At 40.5% G+C, this 21,404-nt stretch overlaps 1 protein-coding gene across 5 annotated transcripts in view; it reads left to right on the forward strand.

Moving 5' to 3' along the window:
* The window catches only part of MED13L (mediator complex subunit 13L), a 304,813-nt gene that overhangs the window by 250,356 nt on the left and 33,053 nt on the right, over positions 1-21,404 (forward strand). For 4 of the 5 annotated variants that reach the window (XM_049619895.1, XM_049619899.1, XM_049619897.1 and 1 more), the window contains 9 exons: positions 2,015-2,180; positions 4,094-4,198; positions 7,971-8,699; positions 9,533-9,758; positions 10,760-10,865; positions 11,173-11,297; positions 14,628-14,727; positions 20,101-20,321; positions 20,632-20,837. In XM_049619895.1, the coding sequence (XP_049475852.1) occupies positions 2,015-2,180; positions 4,094-4,198; positions 7,971-8,699; positions 9,533-9,758; positions 10,760-10,865; positions 11,173-11,297; positions 14,628-14,727; positions 20,101-20,321; positions 20,632-20,837 (1,984 nt within the window). The remainder of the gene's footprint in view (positions 1-2,014; positions 2,181-4,093; positions 4,199-7,970; positions 8,700-9,532; positions 9,759-10,759; positions 10,866-11,172; positions 11,298-14,627; positions 14,728-20,100; positions 20,322-20,631; positions 20,838-21,404) is intronic. The other variant, XM_049619896.1, reaches the window with a different exon arrangement.

The raw sequence follows: 21,404 nt of genomic DNA on the forward strand, positions 1-21,404 counted from the left end.
CAGAAACACCAGGTTTTGTTTATGGTGGTTTTCAGTAGGGACTTCCTCACTGTAGATCTTCAAAATACTTTCCCTGGACTCTGTGTGGGTATCATTGTGCTAAGCCCTGGGTAAATAAGTCCCCTGATGCCTGTGCTCGCTCTCTCTCTCTCTCTCTCTAACTAACTAAAAGCAACTGGAATCTTTGTAAGATGAATTTGTCTAAATTTTCATATGTGATAATAATTATGATACGTTGAAGTATAGCTTAGGACTCCTAATGTTTCATCAGAGTCTTGCTCAGCCTTGTCATTTGTGTAATGACTAACATTGCACATTGACGTTTTCCTAGATACAGGACAAAATGGGTTCCCTTTTCCCCTAAGATGGCCAAGAATCTCCTAGATTAGCAGGGGAAGGAGGGCCAGCTGGTTTTGGTGAAATCATTCATGCCACACGTGGATAGGTACATCAGCTTGCACCTTCTGTTTATAGAGATAATTTTGAGAAACAATATTCAACATGTATTTGACAGCATGGAGTACAAGTCTTATTTAATTCCCTTTGAGATATCATCCACCTTTTAGTTCAGTCATTAAAAGCTACTGAAAAGCATGAACTCAGTTTTAATCAAGAAAGACTGTGCCTTATTTTCCCCACCCGTCTCTTTCTTTGTTCATAAATTATCCCTTATGGTGCCATGGACATATGATCTCTTTAGCTAAATTGAAAGCTGTTTGGGGGACAAAGGGCTGTGTTTTCTATTTCTGTTTATTTCTCCACTTTTCCTAGTTTTATAATAAGCATTTGAAAATCCATTATAAAATTGAAATGAATTACTTTGTATCACAAACCAAGTAAAGATGAAAGATGGTAATGAAAGACCAAATTTCTTGTCTCCTTTAACTTAACTCATTTATAATATAATAATACTTTTATAGGGAACAAGCAAGCAGTCTTCAGTTCCTTAGAATCGTAAGAATTTTGACACTGGTTTTTGTTTTTTGTTTTTTAAAGATAGAGCTAAGCCTAACCATTCAACTTATATAACAGTAGTGTTCCATTGTTATCAGGACTATTAATTTGTGGTATTAGGATGTTTGTTTATCTTTCAGATGAGGGTAGAGATTTCTAGGGTGCTTAAAATTGATTATTTCGGTCAAGATGTTTTTTTGATCATAGTTCGGTTGAGAATAAAACCCAGGATTTATTTATGAAGTCAAAGAGATGAAAGTAATTGAATCAGAATCTAATACTGAAAATCAACTTCAGTATTTGTCTTGTATGAGATAGAAGTAGTAAAATACTCATAACCAATAATCAGTATTACCAGCAATCATAATCAACATAATAGAAAGAAATGGATTACATACCAACTATAGTTGGGAAAACTCAGTGGAGTTATTAGAGAGAAACTAGTGAATAATCCTCTGATACAGAATGTCGAGACAACCTCTTTCAGTGTTTTAGCACTAAGCTTTCATAAATAGTGTCAGGCATAAGGACAGACAGTTCCACACACAAATTTGAAATCTGACCTTGTTAAAAGCGTTGTGCCATTAGGTTCTTTTCTCCTACCCAGGGCACTGGGTGCAGTTGCACAGCCGTTAAGCTAAATGAGCACAAAGCTCCCTCTACTGTTTTGTTCTTCCTTGAAACTTATTTATTGTATTGGGGATTTAAGAATTTAAAACAATCTATTCATGTTTACATTTTTAATGTTACTGTGTGAACCCTTACAAGTAAGTTGTCTCCGATATCTGTAGAGTAGGAATGCCTCTGTGTGGGCACGCCCTTGGGGTGCGTGAGTGTTGATGTGTTTAACTATTTTAGGGAGAACACAGAGAAGCATACAAAGTGGCGGTCTACAAATTATGCTCATAGTTACAGATAGTGCTGTTGCCAGGGGGGTGGGAACAAAGCTACATGAATAATACGAGTTTCAACAATCAAAATATTTCTGTTAAGCTGCGGTCTATGTACAAGGAGACCTTTTCAGATAATTTTCACATTACAGATTGTCTTTCTTTTTCAGGGGAGAGTGGAGGTACGCAGAGTGCGGTCAGTCACCTAGGTTCCCAAGACGGGGGGATGATAACTATGCACAGTCCAAAGAGATCGGGGAAGATTCCTCCAAAACTCCACAATCACATGGTCCATCGAGTCTGGAAGGAATGCATCCTCAACAGAACCCAGTCCAAGTATGACTTCTGCGTTCTGTCTGGGTCATGCTTCAGTAGCCATCTCTTTGATTACTACATGAAGAGTGTCAATCACATTGTGCCACTGGGTGACCAAACCTGAGGGGTCATTGGATTCGTAGTTCATTTTTTTTTTTTTTTTAACTTAATAGCACAAAATTCAAAGCAAGGATGTTAAAGATGTTTACTTTACTGAATTTGATTATTTAGGAAATTTTGAAGTTCTGGTCATCTCAAGATTGGCACAGTATTCATCTGGCATTTTTTTAGCACAGATGGTTTAGGACAGTAGTCAGTGGGTGTGGTTTTCCTTCGGATACCAATTTATGAATGTTTTCTATTTACAAAGGGAAATGACCTTTGTCGCATTTTCTGTGACATTGGCCTTCTGTTTTAAATGACAATACAGTTCTGAACTGAACTGATGACAGAGGGGTGTTTACCAGCAGCTGTGCTTCTGTTGGTTGATTTGGGGAAGCCATATTCTTTTCTTCCCCTACCAGACTTTGCTTCCTTCCTTTCCTCCCCTACCACCTATCCTCCTGCTCTCCCTCCCTACCTTCCTTAACATTATTGTGGAAAAGAGGAAGAATTGATTCTCAGAAGAGACTGCTGATGATTATTTTAGTTGCATGAATGAAAGCAAATAGTAGTCGATAAATACTATTCTACTTATCCAAATTTACGTAAACAGATTCAGCATATTTTCACATCTCTTTTGATAGAACTGAGATGTCCCCTTTTTTGCCTGAGGAAAGTAAACAAATGAGTCTTCATTCTCTAGAACAGAATAAATATGGATGCTCTTGCCAATAACTGCTAAGAACTCCACTCCTTTTAGAAATTAATTAAGTGTTCTTCAGTGACTACTTAGAGTTCTGTATACAGATTTAAAACCTGTCATTTGGATCGAGCTTTTAGGAAATTCATACTATATATTTATTCCTCAGTGAATTGGTCCTGGAGTAGGCTGCTGATGAAGATATAGTACATAAAATCTAGAATAATTGCAGCGGGAGATTATATATCATGTTATAGAATTAAAAAGGTATCTTTAGTCACTAAAAAATGATCCTTTTCTTTAGAATAATTGGTACAGGTGTTTTCACCTCTATCTACAATGCCTAGATGATTTCCAAGTTAACATTTTCTTTTTCTTTTCCTGTCATTTACTGTCTTTGATTTTTGTCACCACTAACCTATCACCTTCGCCAACTCTGACAGCCCTTTGTGGCAGCAGCACAGAGCAGGGAAGTGACACTCAGAAAGGCAGGGGAGGGTAGAGAGCAAGAGAAGTCCCTCCAGAGCCGTCATTGAAGCACTTTGCAATATCAGCTGTGGCAGAATCAGCAATACAAAAATACTGCCCGGTGTTTTCTTGTCACTGTGTAATAACAGACACTGCTTTTTGCTCCCAATTACCAGTGACATGTAAGAGGTAATTTTTTTCTTGTCTTGAATTCGCATTACAAGTGTACAGTGCTGCCCTTAAATGCTAGTAAATACAGGAGTTTTAAGAATGATTTAAATAGTCTGTCCCAGGGCATATAATTCACAGATGCTGCGAAAAGATAATTTTAAAAATTTCGGTTATTTCTACAAAATTTAGGTGGCTTTTTAAAGCAACGGCCCATAGTGCCAGGTAGTGTTTTAATTGCTCTGTGTGTCACCCATGTTCAAATGTACTTTATTCTTAAACAGAAGTATTTTGGATCCTGCTTCTTCTAGTGCAAAGAACAAGTTGGTCCCCCCCCCACACACACACACACATCCTAGCCTTGGGTCGCTTTGAGCCATCTCTCAGCTAGCTAACATTACTATGTGTAATATATTTGGGTCTTTTAAACATTTTTCTCCCAGAGCTATGAATATTATCTCATGTTGACACAACTCACCTTTTTAACCTTATGTAGGAGGAGCCAGATGTCGACTCCAACTCTTGAAGAAGAGCCTGCTAATAATCCTGCTACTTGGGATTTTGTGGATCCAACCCAAAGAGTCAGCTGTTCTTGCTCTAGGTAGGTGGTGGACGAGGCAGAACGGGGGTCGGATCGGATGGTGGCACCTTTTGTTGGCTGTGTCTCCCGGACTCTCAGACCGCTTCTTCCCCATCATTTCGTTTTGCCTTTTCTGTTCAGCCTTCTTCCTCCTCCAGTAGAAAAGAAAAAGATAAGTCTTTTCTTCTATGCAGATGGTACGGTTTTTTGGTCAGGCCTCAAAAAGAGCTTTGTTAGATGACGGGCCCTGTGATCCAATTTTTCCCACAAGTTTCTTCACAGTAGCTACCTCAAAACCAAAGGCCTCAGTTTGATAAGACAGTCTCTTCCCCTTTAAGTGAGTTTACTTCATAATTCTTAATTTTAAAGTAGAGATAAATATTAAATAAGTTGGCTAGAACTCATAGGATTTGGATTAAACAGGCCTTCCATAGATAATTTGTTTTGTTGTTGGTACTGGTGTGTTTTGATGCTTGAGGCAGGTATTTGGTAACAACATCTGCCAATGGCTAAAATTCTTGTTCATTCATTTAGATATTTGAATAGAACCTTGAGTTGATCTCTGTAGAAAATTTTTGCTCTCATGGGTATCACCTTGACTTATCACTCCTTGTGGTAGTGGAGTCCTGTTGTCCTGGGCACTCATGAGGGTTCTTAGGTTTCTTTTCTTTTCTCTTCTTTTCTTTTCTTTCTTAATTTATTTCGAGAGAGAAAGAATGAGAGCGTGCAAGTGGCCAAGGGCGGGGGGGAGAGAAAGAGAGAGAGAGAGAGAGAGAGGATATGAATCTTAAGCAGGCTCCATACTCAGCACTGAGCCCAACGCAGGGCTCAATCCCACAACCCTGGGATCATGACCTGAGCCAAAATTAAGAGCTGGTTGCTTAACCGACTGAGGCACCTGGCACCCCAAGGTTCTTGGATTTCTTAAGTGTGTGTCAGCCTTACCCCCAGCTCAGCTGACTGTTGAACATGTGATGGTGATTATTCACTTAATGAGCAACTAGAAGTAGCTTTGCTTCCAAACTGTGTATTTTCACATGGGATACTGCTCAGCACTTAGAAAAAGTTCAGTGAAGATCATGCATATTAAGAAAAAGGCCATTCATTTCCCTAGTTTTGATAGGGGTTCTTAATGTGGCATAAATAAGTTGGCTTCCGAGTAAGGAGGCAGTCAAATGACCCCTGAGAATATATGCAAACTGTGTGTGTGTGTGTGTGTACGCATGCACATGCGCATGTGTATACACACTTAAACAACAGTTTTGACACCACCTTCCTGTCCTCCCCTGCCCTTATTGTTGATTCTCTTTGTCAAGCTCTGCCTTACTAGTCAGCCTTTTTTTTTTTTTTTTCCTTTGAGAAACATTGTAAGTATCAGCCTAATAAAACTCACTATTGATTTTTTCAAAGAGGATGTTTTTGAAGAAGTTGCTCCTCTCTGAGCATGTGAGAATCTCTCTCTGATCTCAGGGTAGGTATAGTATGTCAGCTGAATCTGTTTTACTTCTGTTTCTTGGCCATTGTAAATTGTGTGACAAAAAGCATTTTCCTATTAACATGGATTTCTAAGCAGCCTACAGCCAAGTTGTAGGCCACCTTTAGAAAGCACCTGGGATAACAACGTTAGTGTATTTAACTTTGCTTGTGCCTTCGTCTTGTTTTTGGTCTTAATCTAGATTTTTCACCTTTTTACTGATTTCTGTGACATTTTTATTTGGCACCTCAAGTTCTTTTTACCTGAAGTGTAAATAAATAACACGTTTTCTTTTGTCCCTGAAGTTAATCCTTTTTCTTCTTCACCAGATCCTTACCTTCAGGTCTGTTTTGTAGCTTTGCATTTGGTTCTGTTGAGTCCCAAATACTTATCTCTAGACGTGACTTCCCATATATGCTTTAGTCTTATATTTACGGGGGTACCTTTGAGAAATACCCTTGATATTGACAAGTCTCTTTTCTCACAGATCAGGCACATTTTTTTAAGTCACCATTTTCCCTTCTCAGCCTAGAGACATTATCATTTATATATTTTTCTTCCATTTTATAGATGATTTTTATCCTTGTATTTCACAATGACTTCCTTTGAAATATCTATGATAGTAATTCTATTTTCCCCATTCTTTTAGCCACTGTGTGTGTTTCTACAATGTTTGGCCCTGCTTCTGGTTTCTTCCCACCAATGGACCACCCATATAGTTAGCTTTCTGAGCCTGATCTGCCTGCCTGCTCCATGGAGGCCTTTTACCTGTTCAGAGATTTGCAGTGATAGTCTGTTACTTACTGATGTGTCCCTAATTGTAACCATTTCACAATGTAGCTGAGTCGTTAAGTACAATTGAAAAAAAGATGACTTTATATGAGATTATCTAGTTTGCAAAAAGTCCTTACTTTGAAGAGGCTATCATAAAATATCTATCAAAGGATTGGTGTGGTTAAATGCTCTGAGAAAGTCCAAATGAAAAAGTTTTATGTAAAAGACTTTTAGAGCTTAGGTTTTAAAATAAGCACCCCTAGAAGATTTGATTGAGATATTTTTCAGATGAGACATTCACCTCTTACTGTGGTATGGTGCCCTGCAGATTTAAAGCACAATTTTTACCTTATTGACAATAGCCTTATGCTTAAACAACCTTCTTCAAAGTCAGAATTTTTTTTTTTTTTGAGTAGCAAGGACTTTAGCAAGAGTCTTTTTGGATTATCTACTGCAGGATTACCAAACCCATTATGGAATGGTCCACTCCTCACACTGTTTAATGGCCTTATGGGGCAGGGTGGCCATCCTGCTGTCCCACTAAACCATCCCATTATGCCACACAAATCCGTTTTACTGCCCACTAGGGCATCATTTAGTGCAATGCAACAGTAATTTAATGCCACCCTAGCGGCCTCAGAGAGTTACTGCTACACCGGCAGGAGAGCTTACATGTTTCCCTGGGTTGATTTATATATTGGGAGGAACTGGCTGACCTGCTATATAACTTTGTTGCACAGATTAAACCTTGGCGTCGTCTCGTGGGCCCTTACTGAGCAATAGCTCACACCTGTGCTTACCAAGAAGTGTGTTAGGGTATGAGCAGACTTGCCATCCGGCTCAGCACAGGTGCATTTGTGTACATGTGTGCTTTTAGTAGTCACTCCCCCTCTTTTTACTTCTAAGTTTGTGAGTCTGTAAGATCCAAAGTTGTCTTTCCTTCCTTCTTTTTTCCGATAATAGTGGCATATAAGGCTTGTAGTCCGCTTATTCTATTAAATATTTGTAGGATCGACCCTTGGTTTCACACTTCGGGGGAAAATCGCATAATTATTTTGTTCCCGATTGACAAGACTACAAGCTGTTATAAACCATTCTATATTGGACTTAGTAGAGTGTTGTAAGATAGAAATTGGAAGCTTTTTTTTCTCTCTTTCTTGGCAAATGATCTCATTACTCTTGGTTTTAACATGCAGTGTGAACACGTTATCTGAGTCCCTTACCAAACTTGAAAGATTTGGGGATTTTGCAAATCTGTCTTTTGGTACGCGCTAGCGACGTTAAGTCCATCTCTTACCGGCTGGATTGTGTGCGATTGGTTCACTACTCTCTGTCAGAGTGTGTCGCAGTTTTTGTCATTATAAAAATAATGAACCTGGAGACCTTTTCCGTGTGTTAGTGCAGCCAGTGTGTGCTTAGAAGGTACAGCCTTCTGAGAGGCATCTCTTTTGTAACGTCATAATGGTGCGGGGATGTCAGACTTCCAGAAGAGTGCGCTTGTTCTCAGGTGTGTGTTTCTTAGCCTGATTTTAATTCTCATTTCAGGCATAAGCTTCTAAAACGTTGTGCGGTGGGACCCAGTCGACCTCCCGCAGCGTCTCAGCCAGGGTTCGGTGCAGGACCGTCATCATCTTCATCTCTGCCACCTCCTGCTTCCAAGCACAAAACGACAGAAAGACCAGAAAAGGGAGACAAGCTGCAGAAGAGACCCTTGATACCGTTTCACCACAGGCCGTCTGTGGCTGACGAGTTCTGTGTGGAGCAAGATACACCAGGACAGAAGCTAGGGTTGGCAGGGATCGACTCCTCCCTAGAGGTGTCTAGCAGTAGGAAGTATGATAAACAAATGGCCGTGCCTTCCAGAAATACAAGCAAGCAAATGAATCTGAATCCTATGGATTCACCTCATTCCCCTATTTCCCCTCTGCCGCCAACACTCAGCCCTCAGCCACGAGGTCAGGAAACGGAGAGTTTGGACCCGCCATCTGTCCCTGTGAACCCAGCCCTCTATGGAAATGGGCTGGAACTCCAGCAGTTGTCAACTCTGGATGACAGAACTGTCCTCGTAGGCCAAAGACTGCCTCTGATGGCAGAGGTCAGCGAGACAGCCTTATATTGTGGGATTAGGCCCTCGAACCCGGAGTCGTCAGACAAGTCGTGGAACAGCTACCGTCTCCCGCCCGTTGACGATGCTGAGTTCCGGCCTCCAGAGCTCCAGGGCGAGAGGTGTGATGCCAAAATGGAGGTAAACTCAGAGAGCACCGCGCTGCAAAGGTGAGGAGACTCTGTCCCACCCACCCGATCGCCCGCCGACCGAGGCATAGGGTCTCGAGGATCAGGGCTACCCTCCTCATGTCTCCATTCTGTCCCTCCAGAGCCAAATGAAGGAGGCTTTTCTTCACCATTCGAGACTCTGCATTTGGAAAGTGTTTCAAAGTCAAGTGCTTTGTCCTTCTTGAGTTTTCGCACGCATGCACACACGTGTCGTTGTTTAAACATGTTGGCATATAAAGGTCTCATTATGGCATTTAGTACATTCGTACGGATGTATTTTTGGCCTGCTGTTCGTTAGTCAAAGAATGTAGCTTGATGAGACTTTCCGTATTGTGGTCAGTGCCACCTTTATATGCTGACACTTTTAAGCAGGGCTTCGGGTGCATTCAAGTGTGTATCCTGCCTCCAGTAATAATACTATTTATAGTGCTTTTGAGCTGCCCCGTTATTCTTCACAGTTTACACAGACCATCTCAGGTACTCTTCACCACCACCATATTACTACTTTATTTCATAGCTGAGAAAGAAGCGAGGGTCATGCAGTTAGTCACTGACGTAGACTGAACTTGAACCTAGACAGTCTGTTCTTAAAGCCCATCTGTGCTCTTAACCGGAATCCGTGGAATCAGAGACAAAAGCATCTACTCCTCACAAAGACCTACTAAATTTTATTTGTGAACGTACTCTCTAAAAGAACTTCTTTATAGAGATAAATTTTCTAAGTTTCATTTAAGCTTTGCAAATGCTTTAAATCATAAATGCTGCTTTTTTTTTTTTAAACATCAATCTTTTTACTTTAGCTTGCTTAAATCATTGTTTGTTTTCCCTTTTAGACTCTTAGCACAACCTAACAAACGGTTTAAAATCTGGCAAGAAAAGCAGCCCCAGATGCAGCCACTCCACTTCCTTGACCCGTTGCCTCTGTCTCAGCAACCTGGAGACAGTTTGGGAGAAGTCAATGATCCGTACACCTTTGAGGATGGCGACATAAAATACATCTTTACGGCAAACAAGAAATGCAAACAAGGGGCAGAGAAAGATTCCCTGAAAAAGAATAAGGTACCATTTAACATAGACGGTGTCCAGCATGGTGTGGGTTTTGATCTCTGTCAGTACAACGTGTGTGGGAAAACTTCTGAGGCAGAATGTTTGAGATAGTCTTGCCTGATTGCTCTGTCCCCACATTCATGCTCTTGGTACTATTGTATTGAACAGCGTATTGTTCCTTTTTATGTCATGGCTCACCTTTGTTTAAGAGTCCGCTGAGCATAAATGAAGCCTCATATTTTCCAGGCTGTAGCTTGTACAGTGCATGCTTCCTCTCATACGCTAATTCTGGTTGGCCTATGCTCCCTGCTCCCTTCTTTTTAATTATTATTCCAAAACACCCAAAATGTGAAGAAGAAATAGGCTGATGCCAGTGTCTATTGTTTATTGAGTGCTTGGTATGTCTGCCATACCAAGTGCTTTATATATGTGTCTGAATGAATACCAACACTACCTCCTGGCTTATGTCGGTGTTACTTTTACTGGTTTCATTGTCATAAAAACGAGTACTGGGGGTGTGTGCTGTCTTTAGCCTTAAATTTTATAGCATTCCAAAATACTGGGCCATTTGAAGAGGTATTCTTGAGAGTAGAGGAAGTAGGACAATTAAGAAGCCAGTACCATTCCGGAAAATGCTTCCAGGATTCCTTTACAGAGATCTGTCTGGGTCCAGAAAGCTCGAACCGCAGTTCAGCATCTAAAATGTTATTAAAGGCAGCTTTTAACACCACGGCAGGACTGTAGTCAAATGCCACCAGTACTGATTAGCCATGAAACCCAGATTGACTCAGAATGTGCCATAGGATTGGAGGGAAAGTGTGGGAGTTTGGGGTTCTGTTTAAATTCAGGGAAAAGGACCGATCTTTTATTTCCCTTGGTTGCATAGACCATGGTTTATCATACTTGTGCTCATAACAAGTTCCATTCTCCCCTCTAATTCTTTGTGTTCTCCCTCATATTGCACACTTTGGGTTGGTGTTCATGTGTTTTGTTTGGCTGAATTTATTATACAGTCAGAGGATGGATTTGGTACCAAGGATGTCACTACACCAGGTCATTCCACGCCGGTGCCTGATGGGAAAAATGCCATGTCTATTTTCAGTTCTGCTACTAAAACAGGTGTGTACAATGACTATTTGCCTCACTTGGATTGTTGCTAAAGTAAAATGCAAGGGAGATGCTTCTCAATTTAGAATTACATTTTCACTGTAATACCAATAATTTGATCTCATCTTGAATTTTTCATTGTTTGTTTTTCAGTTATTTTCAAAACTGATAAACATATTTGGAAATAATTGTCTCTAAATTTAACTGAAAACCTAGGGAAAAAATTCACAGGCAGGTCTGCTCATTGAGACCCATGTCCTCTCCTCGGTCCTCTCTCGGTGAAGTTGTTCATTCTGGGTCTTCGCCTCCTTCCCTGCAGATGTCCGGCAGGACAGTGCTGCTGGCAGAGCCGGCTCCAGTAGCCTTACCCAGGTGACAGATCTGGCACCTTCCCTGCACGACCTAGACAACATCTTTGATAATTCCGATGACGACGAACTTGGGGTGAGTCTGCCGTGGCTCCACAAGCAGAAACTTCCCGAAATGGGAGGATGTGTGTCACTGTTGGAGTTCCTCCTTACTGTTTGGTCTGCTGAATTTGGGGGCCCTGTTTCAGGTTCAGAATCCTCTTCAAAAACGTTGGTATACCTTGAAAGGATTCTAAAAGTGGCTCGTGTCGTCTCTAACGCGCCTTGGGTTCTGTTTGTTGATGGTTGGTTTTTTTGTTTTTTTATTATTAGTGTTATTCCTGTTGTAAATATTAAAATCTTTCACATTCAGTATATGTGCTGCCGAAGCGAGCCCAAAAATCTTCACATTTAGTTTAAAAACATTTTTTTTAAAGACTGAGCGCTTTTTTTTTCTTTTAGGTTTTATTTATTTATTTTGAGAGAAACAGAAAGCGAGTGGGAGAGGGGCAGAGAGGGAGAGAATCCCCAGCAGGCTCTGTGCTGTCAGCATGGAACCCAACATGGGGCTCGAACTCACAAACCACGAGATCGTAACCTGAGCCGAAACCAAGAAGTCGATGCTTAGCTGACTGAGCCACCCGGCTGCTCCTTTCACAGTTAATTTTTAAATCCTTCTAACTATCATGAGACTAGTAGAAGTGTATTATGTAGACCCTTTAGCTCAGATTTTAAAGATAATGCCCATAACATTTTATTCATCTCATCAGCCAGAAAGTAGTCTACATTTTGAGAGATAGACAAGTACGATGCATAGTTTTTAAGGTTATGACACCGTAGTGGGGAAGTAGGCTTTACGTACAAAGAAGTTAAATAATACCAGGTATGATGTGGTTAAAGTGACAGATAAAATTTAAAATTCTTGGGTGAACAGCTGAACTGAGTCAGGAGATTTGTGTCCTCATCCTCCTAACCATCTCTGTACTTTTGGGCAAATGGAAGTACCTATAATTTCTGGGGGGCCTAGAAATGAGTAAGATAGGCCCTCTCTTCAGAGAAGTAAGTTTATTTTTCTATCACTTATGTACTTACCTTCCTTCCCTTCTGCCCTTTTCCCATATATTTGTTAATCACTTGATGATCAGTTCCGTTGTGACATGTACATGAGGTTACAAATATTACCACCCTTATACTTGAGATACTCACAGACCTCAGGAGAAATAGCTTGTAAATAAATGTAAAAATATACTTCAAAAATACACACACACACACACACACACACACACACGTGCGCATACTTATTACTGACAGTGTAGTAATTGACTTGCATCTAAAGATGCTGGGTGTTCAAGTTCGAAGTGACAGGCAAACAGTGTTTAAGTTAAGGCTTAAACTTTAAGTAGGAATCAGAATTCTAAAGCCTGTTCTCACTGTAAAATAAAATGTATCTGATTAACCGATATTATACACTATTAGTAATGTAAGTACTTAGAAGATGATATCATAATGGCCTCCAAGAATGGATTTGACTTGAGATGTGGAAAGACAGGGTTATTGAGATAGAGGGGAGAGACATCAGTTTGAGCCTGGAATGAGCCTTGATTAAGCAACAAGAACGAACTAGCTTGGGGTTGGGGGGATAAAGAACAGACCATTGGTCTGCTCTCTGACTGGTGGGTAAAGATTGACAAGGTTAAGAGGTTTTTGACCATCCTTATGGCTTTGGACTTTGAACTCGGCCTGTAATATGTTCCTCTGTGAAGGCTGCTGAGTGTGGACCTGAGCTGGCTTCCATCAGTCTCTTACACAGAAAGCAGGGGTACTATTGGGTAACTTTCATTGGATTAAAACACAAGGACCTAAATTCAGGCAGTGGCTGCACGAAGGAAAAGGACATGGCGAGGAGAAAAACATTAGTACAAGAAATGACATGTTTCCTTGTGGTAGATCTGGGCATCGGAGAGCCATTTGGAATGTGACTGTCGCCCTAAAGCCGGGTATTGTCTGGGATTGGTTTTGATGATCCTTAGGGTTTGGTTAGATGCTTCGGTAGTGATGGTGGGGAGGAAATATGAAAAGGAATTAAAGAGAAGTAGAAAGAAGTAAGAAAAGGGAAAAAGCAAGCGTTACAGAGCAGCTGGGGGCTGTTCACCACCACCATCCCTAGTGATTACTGTTGGTGTCCGAGCCCCTGCACTTACTCTCTGTATAAATCATGTATTACTGTTGGACTAAGTGAAGATACATTTACTTTTTTTTTTTTTTAATATAGTTTTAGGAACGTTAATGTGTGATGGAGGGTTGGACATTTTTAATCTAATTTTCATTTCTCCGAAATGTTTGTTTACTCTGATTTCTAGCCTGGCATTTCATCAAGAGAATCATTCACCTTAGAACCGTTTTTGCTAATTTGTCTTACTGATAACTGGCATTATGTGGCTGTTGTCCACGTTTCATCTCAGATGTCTTTGAATTTAATTTCACATTTCAACTCTATGTCATTGAATAAATACACATAAAGGCTTTCTGTTTGTGAGAATCTTTTTTCTTTTGGTCACCAATTCATTTGAGTTCTTAAAGATAATCTTGCCTGTTAAAAGACTTAATTTATTTTGAATAACAAAGAAAATTCCTCTGCATATTTCAGTAATTTCATATGATATGGTTATGTTTTATGAAGAAGAATAGTAAATGTGGGAATAGGAGTAGAAGACACATGTTCGTGTGTGTGTGTGTATGTGCGTGCATGCGTGTGGTGAAAAATGAAAGCATAAGACTTTGGGAGGACTTGAGGTCACTTCTTTTAACTGCCTGCTTCCAAACAGAAGGAAAACCAGACTGATAATTAATTACTACTTGGAGGCACCACCCTAATTTAATTATTGTGTCCCTGAAACCACTTCTCTAATCACCTGGGAGGAAGATTTGCTTAAGGTCTGCAAGTTCTGCTTTGCTGGTGCAATCTGCCCGTGCAAGATCTGTGCAGAGACTTAGTCACTCTGGTTCTCATTCTTGATCAGCTTGTAGCCTTCTCCTTTGCTTCACTGTCTGCTGGTATTACCAGAAGTTCGCTTGGTAAATCCTGTGTAAGGAAGCATCTTTCCTTTATTCCAGAATATCAGTAGGCACATGTTAAGAAATAGTTGGCTAATGGGGCGCCTGGGTGGTTGAGCCGGTTGAGCGTCTGACTTCAGCCCAGGTCGTGATCCCGCACTTCAGGCGTTCGAGCCCTGCGCCGGGCTCTGTGCTGGCAGCTTGGAGCCTGGAGCCTGCTTCGGATTCTGTGTCTTCCCTGCTGTCTGCCCCTCCCCCACTTGCACTCTGTCTCTCTGTCTCCCAAAAATAAACAAACATTTAAAAAAACCGAAAAACAGAGAAAAAGAAGTAGTTGCGTTGCCCTGGTTTAATAATAATAATCTTTCCTTAGGCTGCATCACCTGCGCTGCGCTCATCCAAAATGCCTGCAGTTGGGGCAGAAGACCGGCCTCTTGGGAAGGACGGAAGAGCTGCTGTTCCGTACCCACCAAGTAAGAGAAGGACATCGAGCTTTGCCGCGCTATTCGCAACTTACACAGACTGTTCTCTTACCCACTGGTGCCTCATCTGAGACTCCCCTCTCCCCGCCTCTTTGTCTTTCAACAGAATATTAACTGCAAGTGAAAACTTGTACAACTTAGAATTCCTTCAATGGCAGGCAGCTAAGACACCGTCTTCGTTTGAGTTCCTTTTGCTTTTGTTTTCAAATTAAGAATTGACTTTTGTGGTTTAAAATGTGGAAAAACATGTTTTAGGTTTGTTTCTCTAATAGCCTTTTTCCCAGTAGAATAAATGCTACGCAATGATTTTTAGAATGATATTCCACTATAAGAGGGTAAGATGTTTCAATTTTCATAAATTTAATTTACACAAGAATGATGAACGTTTGTTTTCTATGGTCCTTTTCCTAATTCATACTGAGCTTTTTGTGTTTCCTTTTGAGATCAACTACTTTATTATGTTTGATGACAAGAGGAGGAACTTCTTCCCCCCCCCCCCCCCCCCCCCCCCTCTCAATTATTCTTCACCCTAGGAAACTACATTATTCTACGAGAGAAAAGAAAGTCGGGGTAGCTTATGTGGATACTCTGAAGCAGAGACATAATTCCACTGCAAATCATTCTTTAATACCTTCTCATTAACTTCAGCTGGTAATGAGAACAAATTGAGGGGAAAAACCACTATGTCATAGGGATGAGTCAAAAAGTTTTATGAACCTATAAATGTGTGCTGATTTACTCAAATGGAGAAGTGTGAAGTATACAGAGATTGGATTTTGACAGCTTTAGGAGATCCATAGCTTTTTAAAATATGCAAAGCTTTCTCAAGCATGACATGTATGAAAATGAATAATGGTAGCCAGCCAGTTGCTGTAGATTTTTTTAATTAAACATTTTTCTTTTTTTATTACTCTGCACTGCAGAATTTTGCAAACATGGAATTCACAGATTAAAAGAAACAATATTAAGATAGATACCTATGGAATAGGTCAGATGAATGAATTTTTTCCCTTGTTTTGAACCGGTTAATCCTCTGCCCTTTTTGACATTAAGTGATAATGTAGCGATGTTAAATGTTAAAATGTCTGATGACTTGTCCAAGATTATTGGACTCAAAATATTGCATTCAGAAACCACTCTGCTAGGAAGTGTCATTGCTCAGGAAAGTACATGGTATACTTTCTTCTCTCTCTCATTTTTATTCAGAAAATAATTGTTTCAAAAAGAAGCTACTCAAAATTTTATAATAAAGTACAGGTTATAAAAATTAATTAATTTGCAATATAGCAAAAATATTAGCATTAGGATAATACATCTATATAAGCGTGAATCGAATCTTTTGAAGTGCACGAAGTATGTGTGAGGAAATGTGTGGAAATGGACATATACGCAATATCTCCTCCCGCAACATGACAGTGAAATAGCATGGCAAGAAGTTCTCGTCTTTATTGTACATGGAGGTGGAAGACAGACATACTATAAACTTTAGTGTGTAGAGCAGCACCATCCAATCTAATAGAAATACAGTGTGAATTGAGAGCCACATAGCAATTTTAAATTTTCTAGTAGTTGCATTAAAGAACACAAAAAGAACCATGTAAAATTAACTTAAATAATATGTTTATATAACTTAATGTAACCAAAATAGTGTCATTTTTACATGTAATCAGTATTAAAAATATTGAGGTGTTTTACATTCCCTTTTTGAACTAACTCTCTAGAACCTGGTGTATATTTTATACGCACAGTGCGTCTCAGTTTGGACAGCACCTGGTTTGCGTGCTCTAGAGCCATATGCGGCAGTGGATACGGTCTTGGACGGAATAGGTCCACAGTTACTCATCTGTATATGTCACAACATAGTAATGAAGAGAGCAGCACACAGTAATAACTAGGTTTGGTTTAGCACCAAGTCTGTGTTAAGGTAATGTTATACCCAGTACATACGATAACACACCTCATCTCCAGTCCATTCTGGTAGCTGTTCCCGCTCTTGCTTTAACATTTTTAGAGGGAAAATCCAAGAGGCAAGCCATGGAGGAGCCTTTCTTTTTGGAGGACCAGAGTGTTTCTCTGGTCTCTGTCGTCTTTCTGTCTCATCCATGTCGAGTGCAGTTTGTTTTTTCATCTCAAACGTTGTTTAGGGTCATATCTTTTCAGAAATTCCTTGTAACTTAACAGCATTTTCATCTTTTTGCAGTCAAAAGAAAATGGGCATGGCGGACTAATTATTACTCACTTCATCACTTATTGAATGTTTCGGTGTTATGTGGCAAAGTGTTGACTTCCATGCATACGTTATGTTATTTAATGTATACCAAAAAAAATAGGAAGGTAGATACGATTACCATTTTGCAGGTGAGGAGCTTGAAGCTAGAGAAGCTATGAGTCTTCCTTAGGAATATCTGACATTGGGGCTCCTGGCTGGCTCAGTCCATGGAGTGTGTGACTCTTTTTAAATTTTTTTTTACATTTATTTATTTTCGAGAGAGAGAGAGAGAGAGAGCACAAGTGGGGGAGAGGCAGAGAGAGAATGAGACACAGATTCCGAAGCAGGCTCCAGGCTCCGAGCTGTCAGCACAGAGCCCGACGCGGGGCTCGAACCCACGAACCGTGAGATCATGACCTGAGCTGAAGTCGGACGCTCGTCTGACTGAGCCACCCAGGTGCCCCTGGAGTGTGTGACTCTTGATCTCAGGGTTGTGAGTTGAGACTCCCATGTTGGGTGTAGAGATTACTTAAAAATAAAATCTTAAAAAAATACAGATTTGATAATAAGAATGCTGAAGGCCACTTTTTAAAGTGAATCTCTGGCAAGTGGAATCTCATTTTCCATACTTTCTTGTGTGTGTTCTTTTTTACTTTCGATAAAAAATGTCACGGTTCCTGAGGTGTTGAAAATTGACATATGCAGTTTTGTTAGGTTGCATCAAAGAACTTCAGGATCCCCAAGTGGGAAACGCCTTTAGTATATTTCTTAGAGAAAATTTAGACACTAATTTAATAAAATAATTCTTGGTAAAATTTCATGCATAGCCAGAACACCTGTATGTGAAGGAAAGGCTTTAAGTTCGTTGTCATTTTAACACAAAGAGAATTTGTACAGTTTATTTTCCAAATATTTACTTGGTGATTAAGATCTATAGTAGGAGTTTGAGACTTTTGTGAAGCAGACTTAGAGTTTAAAATGTTATACAGAAACATTAATTTTGTTTTAAATTGATCAGTAGTTTGCTCTTTGGCTTGGGAAAAGGAGTAGGGACTAAAAGATAAAGGTGATGGATGTACTTCAAGTGTAACCTAACTCAATGTTAAAGTCTTCAGTCTTGTTTCAAGGAAAACTATTGATCTGGTGGCTGCTACATTTGAAGACCATGTTTCCTCCTCAGACTCCACTGGTTCTCTGGGATTTTCTGGCTTGGCTTGTATCCCTAGTTCCATGAATTGTCAGATTCCTTAAGGGTAAAATACTGTCCTAGCAAGAAGGTGCCTTGAAGATCTACTTGGGGGTGGGGGGGGCGGCGTTAGTTTTTCCTCTTTTCTCTCTTTTTTTCTTAATTGGCAGCAGCAGGTACCATTTTGTATAATGAAATCTTACACAGAATCCTATTATAGGAAATAGAAGTGGAAATAAATGATGAGAGTCAAGGTGGGGATCTGAAATCCTGTCTGTTGGCCTCTTCCTTCCCTTGTTTCATAGAGGAGCACCTAAAGCCTCATTCAGGATTATATAGTTGTTTAACTGGGAAACATGGTAAAGATCATCTGGTACAGACGTTCTCACCATTCTTCTGCCTCCACGTGGCAGAGGCTTCCCCCCCGCCCCCGCCCTCCACAAACAGAGGAAAGCCGGCAAGCCTGGTGAGAGTCACACATTTAGTCCAGCCAAGCAGGTGAAGGATCGGAGGCCCTGAGGGCGGAGGCGACCTGACCTGACCATAGCGGTGCTGAGCTGTGAGCGCCTGGACTGCGGAAGCGTTCCCAGTGCTGCCGCCATGCGGCTCTGCCTCAGACTCTCTAGCGCGGGGCAGAGCACGATGCAGTTACTTCAGAAGTCCTCTCTTAGTCTGTCCAGTGGTTACCGTTTGCCTCTTCACATGTTGAAGCTACTTGGGCACCTGGGGGGCTCCGTTGGTTAAACGTCCTACTCTTGGTTTCGGCTCAGGTCATGACCTCACAGTTCGTGAGTTCAAGCCCCACGTCAGGCTCTGCCCTTGACAGTGTGGCGCCTGCTTGAGATTCTCTCTCTCTTTTTCTCTCTGCACCTCCCCTGCTTTCTCTGTCTCTCTCTCTCTCTCTCAATAAATAAATAAACTTAAAAAGTTTTTTAAAAAGTCTTGTCAATGTTGACGTTGCTAGAAAGAGCAATGTGATGGGAAATTGGGACATCAGATAACTTTCCAAAACAGTGATTTAAATTCATGGCTCCAAATTTGTAAATAAATTTGCTGTACAGGACACCCCCTAGTGGCCAAATCTCACAACCACAACTGGCATTGCATTATATTCGCCTCAGCTTTGAAGAGTCAGTCATTGCCTTAATGAGCCACTGTTCATGATGGTGGCCAACCTCAGGTATATGAAGATGCTTTTTAAAAAAAGGATTGAGAGTCACTGTTCTCTAAGTATTTCTTAAAATATACTTTTTTTTTACCAGTTGATTTTTAATAAATCTTTTGAGTCTAAGTAGGATTATTAAACCTAACTGTGAAGTTTCATTTTAATGTCAATATGGAAAGAGATTGTGGAACCATTTCCCCAAAGAGCAGTGAGTGTGGTGGATTTTTCAAACTAGCTAAGTAATTTTACTACATCTAAACCACCCTTCCAGCTCTAAATTTTTATTTTTTGTAGTATAAGTGCCTGATGGATTTTCCATGTAAAATTTGCTAGATGACATTTTTATATAATTCTGAAATATTTCATACATATTCGTAAGCAGAGATAGAACTTTTAATAAAGTTATTCCGTCAAATTTCTTTCAGCTTCTACTTATTTCCTCTCCTTATGCTTTCCAGGCAATCATTTGTTAGAAGAAAAATGTATGTTATGTAGACTTTGTCCACTTAATTAACGTGAAATCAAATCATAAAGCATCAGGGGGATAGTGGTAAAGTTCCAGAAAGGATAGTTTTCTGGTGATGACCTTATTCTTAGAAACTTCCGTTATTAATATTCTATGGTGTAACTGATACAACCATTCAATTAGCATTATTTCTGATGCAAGTAGGGTGCCTGCCTATGAACTGGGGTATTTTAGAAGTCCTGCCTGTTAAAATATTACTGTTTTTTCTTTTCTCTCCCTCCCTCCCTCCCTCCCTCCCTCCCTCCCTCCCTCCCTCCCTTCCTTCCTTCCTTCCTTAGCAGTTGCAGACTTGCAAAGGATGTTTCCCACCCCTCCTTCTTTGGAACAGCACCCTGCATTTTCTCCTGTGATGAATTATAAAGATGGAATCAGTTCAGAGACAGTGACAGCATTAGGCATGATGGAGAGCCCTATGGTCAGTATGGTTTCAACACAGCTCACTGAATTCAAAATGGAAGTAGAAGATGGATTAGGAAGTCCCAAGCCAGAGGAAGTAAAGGTAATTGCCAGTATATTAATCTTACCAGGGCAGGGCAGGGCAGGGCAGTTTTTAAGCAGATTCATATGCATCTTCAAGATAGTATTATCTATATGCCATACATACCTAAGTTCCTAAGAATCCTCGCAGTGGATCGTGAGGTACATTGTTTTCTATATAAATTATAGTGTCTTGATCAACTTATAATTTTGGCATTAGCATGTTCTGCTGACGAAATGAGAGAAATGCTGAATTCCAGTGATTGTGGTTGCTGTTGTGGTGTCCTGAGTCGTTCACCGACATTATCACTGGCCCCCTCTTGTTGTCACAGGACTTTTCATACGTGCACAAAGTTCCAACTTTTCAACCTTTCGTGGGTTCCTCCATGTTTGCTCCACTGAAGATGTTGCCGAGCCAGTGCCTGCTACCTCTGAAGATACCTGATGCCTGTCTGTTTCGGCCTTCGTGGGCGGTGCCTCCTAAAATTGAACAGCTGCCCATGCCGCCTGCAGCCATTTTCAGTAGAGACGGTTACAAGTACGTGCCGGGATCTGCATCGAGCTACTGGCCATGTGAACGGGTTTTGAGCTTAACTAAACATTTATCTACAATGATGACATCACATACCATTTAAAACTTTCCTTTCTTGGCCATTCGTGTTTTTGCGCACATTATTTTGTATCGAAAGTGTACATGTCTTCTAAACTAAATTTCATGTACACAGATAAATTAAGGTTATTTGTATAGAGAACCACGGTGTTCGTGCTCATTCCATGTCAAATCACTGTCTACCACGAATCAAACGCTAGATTGGAGCTTAGGATATATTACTTCTTTAAAAATACTACCATTTGGGGGTAGTATTGGTAAGTACTTGGTTTGTGACTTGATCACTCCAAGTGTGTTTACTGAAGGCACTTTAAAATGAAGTGATAACATGGAGACTTTCTCTGATGCTGACCCCACGTCATAAGAAAGCAGCAACAGAGGTGGTAGGAGAAGAGGAAGGAAGAGGCTGGGTTTCCGGTAGCTTGGGCACTTTTCACTCTGTCAAAAAACAGTACTTACATCAACAACGCAGAGTCCGTTTCCCCTATGATTCAT

The sequence above is a fragment of the Panthera uncia genome, assembly GCF_023721935.1.
Source record: "Panthera uncia isolate 11264 chromosome D3 unlocalized genomic scaffold, Puncia_PCG_1.0 HiC_scaffold_8, whole genome shotgun sequence".
Taxonomy (NCBI): domain Eukaryota; kingdom Metazoa; phylum Chordata; class Mammalia; order Carnivora; family Felidae; genus Panthera; species Panthera uncia.